The sequence below is a fragment of the Nansenia antarctica genome, assembly GCF_963989245.1.
Source record: "Nansenia antarctica genome assembly, chromosome: 4".
Lineage (NCBI taxonomy): Eukaryota > Metazoa > Chordata > Actinopteri > Argentiniformes > Microstomatidae > Nansenia > Nansenia antarctica.
Genome location: NC_137689.1, coordinates 49,218,403 through 49,223,402, shown reverse-complemented (window position 1 = coordinate 49,223,402; position 5,000 = coordinate 49,218,403). Strand labels below are relative to the sequence as shown.

The following is a 5,000-nucleotide window of genomic DNA, read 5'->3' as shown; positions in this document are numbered from 1 at the left end:
CACAGTCTATGGTCATGGGCATGACTACTCCTCACCTCTCCATGTGAATGTAAAGTATACCTTTTTGATCTTCTTAATATCCGGGTCTTCCTCCTCTTCGTTGGTCTGACAGTGGAGCATCCTCTCCTTGGCTTTGCTCAACACTACAATCTAGCAGAACAACCACAGACAGCAAATATTACATATGAAACATATATACTATATATTGTATACAAATATTACAAACGTGCAATTACTTACTTACTTGTAATTGTCTGGGTCTACTATTGTGTTGTACCTCAGCTGTGTGTGTGTGTGTGTGTGTGTGTGTGTGTGTGTGTGTGTGTGTGTATGTGTGTGTGCGTGTGTGTGTGTGTGTGTGTATATGTGTGTGTGTGTGTGTGTGTGTGTGTGTGTGTAGTCATGTGCAAGTTGCTCTTATGGAGATTATTCTGGACTATGTGTCTGGTTTGGGCGATCAGAAGGGCCTACAAACGAGCACTCCAAAGTGGGAGAGTCTACCGACAACAATGTGTGTGCACAATGTGTGCGTGCGGTAGGGTGACCAGATGTCCCGCTTTGTGCGGGACTGCACAGCATTTTCACGACTTTTAGTGCGTCCCGCAAATTGGGACGATGTCCCGCATATTTAATTATTATTGGCAAAACAATAAAATAAAATAAATCGGATTTATCCAATTTCTCTGTGGAGAAAGCAGGGAAGGCTATCATCACGGGGCTGTGTTTGCTGTCAATCAAACTAGCACCCGTCAGGTGCTGGGGTCAAGTGCAGCCAGGTTAACCAATGAAAGCAAGTCCCCCCAAACAACAACGACGAACGCGAGTCAGATGCAGCAGGTTATAGAAAATGGAGGAAACTCAAACCACAGTCAGCAAGAAAAGAAGATGCACCTACAACAAAAACTGGGAAAACACTTATACGTGGGTGAAGCCAGTGCAGGGCGACTCTCAGAGAGTTTTTTTGCAATCTTTGCAAGTGTTCTTTTTCAATTTCACATGGCGGTGAATACGACATCAAAAGACACCGAGAATGCGATTCTCACAAGAAACGTGTCGCTCAAAAAGAGACATCCAACTCTATGGAGACATTCCTACTCAAACCGAAAAATGATGGCCACTCTGATAAGGTAACAGCAGCAGAAATAACACATGTTTACCATACAGTGCAACACTCCCAATCATACCTTTCAATTGACTATGTTAACAAGCTAGCTCCGACCATTTTTCCAGACTCTGAGATAGCAAAGAAAATGTCATGTGGTCGTACTAAAGCAGCGTCCATAGTAACAGATGTGCTTGCCCCTGCCTCTGTGGAGAGTTGTTTGACAGAATTAAAGACAACACCATTTTTTTCGGTGGCTTCAGATGCTTCAAATCATGGCACGACAAAACTCTTCCCACTGTCTCTGAGATATTGGACCCCAGAGTTGGGTTTGAAAAGTAAGATCCTTGACTTCTATGAGGATAGTGATGAGTCAGCTGCTGCCATACACCGCCAGATTACAAGCAAGCTACAAGAAAAGGGCCTGCAATCTGACATGATTTCAGCATACACTGCCGACAATGCAAGTGTAAATTATGGGAAAAACAATTCTGTTTTCCAGAAGCTAAAAGCAGACAACAGTTGCATCATAAAGGCTAACTGTATGGCCCACATAGTGCACAACAGTGCAAAGCATGCTGGAGACAGGTTGAACATTGACATTGAGTCTGTAGTGAACAAAACATTCAGTCACTTTTCATCATCTGCAAAACGTACAGCAGAATTGAAAGCATTGGGTGTACCAGGGGCACCTAAAGTTCGGTCGGGGCCTGTTGAGAGGGTGTCCCACATTGTCCCACACAAACATACTCCTTGTCCCACATTTGGGTTGTTGGGACCTGGTCACCCTAGCGTGCGGGTGTGCATGTGTGTGTGTGTGTGTGTGTGTGTGGGTGTGTGTGTGTGTGTGTGTGTGTATGTACCTCTGCTTTGAGCCTCTCTATCTCTGTGTCCTGGTCCTCTAGTTGAGTGCGTAGCTGATTGGCTGCCACCTTCTCTGTCTCCATGATCTGAACCAGGTGAATGTACTTCTGCATCAGGACCTCGCGCTCAATGATGATGTCAGAGTAACTACAGATGATGGGGAGGGGGGGGGGGGAGAGGGGGAGGAGAGAGAGGGATAGAGAAGAGGGTAAAGATGGAGATCATAGGCTACAGTGTATACATCCACCAGCAAGTGAGGAGTGTAAGTATAAACTGTTCCAGGCATCCAAGCAGACATTTGGTCTTGTACATATGAATTATTAAGAAACAGTATAGCAGTAAACATCAAATCATTCATTGTTCATAAGCCATCTCTAAACATTAGAGAATAAACATATAGGATACATGAGTTCAGGAGAGACAGAGAAAGACAGAGAGAGAGAGAGACTGTGAGTGGAGTCAGGGCTGTGATGTAATCACTGTAGCGGTCCAGCACCAGAGTGTGACCTAAATGTGAACCGCTCCGAGCAGAGAGCGCACACACACACAGACACACAGACACACAGATACACAGACACAGACACAGACACACACACACACACACACACACACACACACACACACCCACACACACACACACACAAAATGGGGGGGATATTTAGTGTGGATCATGACACGGTCACCTGGTTTTAGAGCACACCATACTGTAGGACTAGGTGGGGTTCTGTGGTTACATTTGGCCTACAACACAGCATAGAAATGTTTATGCAATATCTTTGTATACAATATCTTTGTATACTGCTGCAAACACTTTAAACACATTAAGATTCAAGCTTGCATTTCAGATGTTTCAATATGTCCAAAGGCTTCACAACGTTTTGAACAAACGGAACAAAAACCATGCCAACACCAATGAACTGGCCTGAACTCTAACGCAGTGTTTTTCAACCACTGTGCCGCGGCACACTAGTGTGCCGTGAGAGATCATCAGATGTGCCGTGGGAAATGATCAAATTCCACTTACCGTATTGACCCGAATATAAGATGGGGTTTTTCCCCCGGAAAAAAGTCTGAAAAAGTTGCATCGTCTTATATTCGCGCCCTAGACTTTTACACGTCAATATTAATTCACAACAACGTATGGCGCCAAAAGACTGTTCCCCACGCGAGCCACCGTGTTTCTCCCTCTCACACACACCCCAGTGACGGTGCCTGGAGAGATGGAGACACACTCACACACACACCCGCGGAGAGACACCGCAGAGACACACTCACACACACACCCGCGGAGAGACACCGCAGAGACACACTCACACACACACCCGCGGAGAGACACCGCAGAGACACACTCACACACACACCCGCGGAGAGACACCGCGGAGACACACTTGGTTGGTCAAGTTAACAAACAACAGAGGTGGAGTTACGATGCCAATTTTAAGACCATGGTGGTCAATGAAGCAGAGGCATCAAACAACTGTTGAGGAGCCAAGAAATATGATATTACAGAGTGTAATGTTAGAAGTTGACGAGCCCAAAAAGATCGGCTTAAGAATGGTAACAGTCAGAGAAAAGCGTATCGCCGTCCGCAAAGCGGCCTCTTCCAGGTGATTGACAGGAGGGTGTGTGAATACGTGACTGAAAAACCTAACGATTGTATGCCCATACCCCAAGATGATAAAAATAACCTACATTGTTTCATTCATTCATTAAGACGATTGCCAGACACATTGATGACATGTCTGCAGACATCGAAAATGTTGTTTTGGAGAAGATACGTGGCAGTGGGCAGTTTGCTTTGCAACTTGAGTCTTGGCTCAACTCTTGGCCAATGCACGCTTTGTGGATGGAGACACAATCACAGAAAATGTCTTTTTTGCAAGACATTGCATAAAAACAACAACAGGGGAGGACTTCAGTGGGACAGCTGGGTAAGTGTCTGCACTGATGGAGCAGCAGCAGCTATGTTGCCGAGACTTTACCAGCGGAGATAGCTGTTGTGTTGAATGCTGTTGTTCGTATGGTAAACTTTGTAAAAACAAGACCTCTGAAAAGCCGCTTATATGCAGCATTATTTGAAGAGATGGGAGCGGAGCATAAGACCTTATTGCTCCATACGGCGGTCCGATGATTGTCCCGCGGAAAAGTGCCGGCCTGCGTGTTTGAGTCACGGGAGGAGCTGAAAACCCTTTTAACTGATGAGAAGTGTGATGACGCAAAGCTGCTTGCAAGTGACAAATTGTGCGCAAGGCTCGCATACATGGCCAACATACAGGGCCAGGCTTCGCACTGAGTGAGTATAACGACAAGTTCTTATAATGTTACGTATATGATAGGCTACTATGTATCATTTTGTAACATTTGGGATGGCGGTGTGCCGTGGGATTTTTTCAAGGTAAGAAATGTGCCGTGGCACAAAAAAGGTTGAAAAACACTGCTCTAATGAACTGGCCTGTCCAATGAACTGGCCTGTCCAATGAACTGGCCTGAACTCTAATGAACTGGCCTGAACTCTAATGAACTGGCCTGAACTCTAATGAACTGGGCTGAACTCTAATGAACTGGCCTGAACTCTAATGAACTGGTCTGAACTCTAATGAACTGGCCTGCTTCATGGTGGATTACAGCAGGTAGGTGCCAAGCATTAGGGGCCAGTTACCCCCATACAACGTAAGGAGCTTTCAATTAGAGAGAAGTGCTAAACATTATGCAAATCATCAGCATCATTAAATAGGCCATTTCCATTCCACTGGCCTCCATCCTTTGGCCAACACATAGACATCCCTCCTTACCTGGTGAAGGAGAAGGAGAGAGAAAAAGAGAGAGAAAAGCAGAGAAGCATAGGGAAAGAGAGAAGGAGAGCAACGGAGAGGGAGGGGAAGAGAGAGGTAGGATCTAGACTCCGCTGCCTTACCTTGCCTGCTGGATAGACTCCACCCACTCGTTGCAGTCCGACTCCTCCTCTGTCCGCAGCTCCAGAGGTTTCTGTCCGTCATGGCCAAAGATCACCAGGAAGTAGTGCTGCACCCACAGG

General features: G+C 45.9%; 1 protein-coding gene across 1 annotated transcript in view; it reads right to left on the bottom strand.

The window, feature by feature from the left end:
• The window catches only part of rasgrf2a (Ras protein-specific guanine nucleotide-releasing factor 2a), a gene marked incomplete at both ends in the record, with an annotated part of 39,175 nt that overhangs the window by 25,347 nt on the left and 8,828 nt on the right, over positions 1–5,000 (bottom strand). Inside the window, 3 exons of the mRNA XM_080528757.1 lie at positions 61–150; positions 1,966–2,113; positions 4,881–4,987. Of these exons, the coding sequence (XP_080384883.1) occupies positions 61–150; positions 1,966–2,113; positions 4,881–4,987 (345 nt within the window). The remainder of the gene's footprint in view (positions 1–60; positions 151–1,965; positions 2,114–4,880; positions 4,988–5,000) is intronic.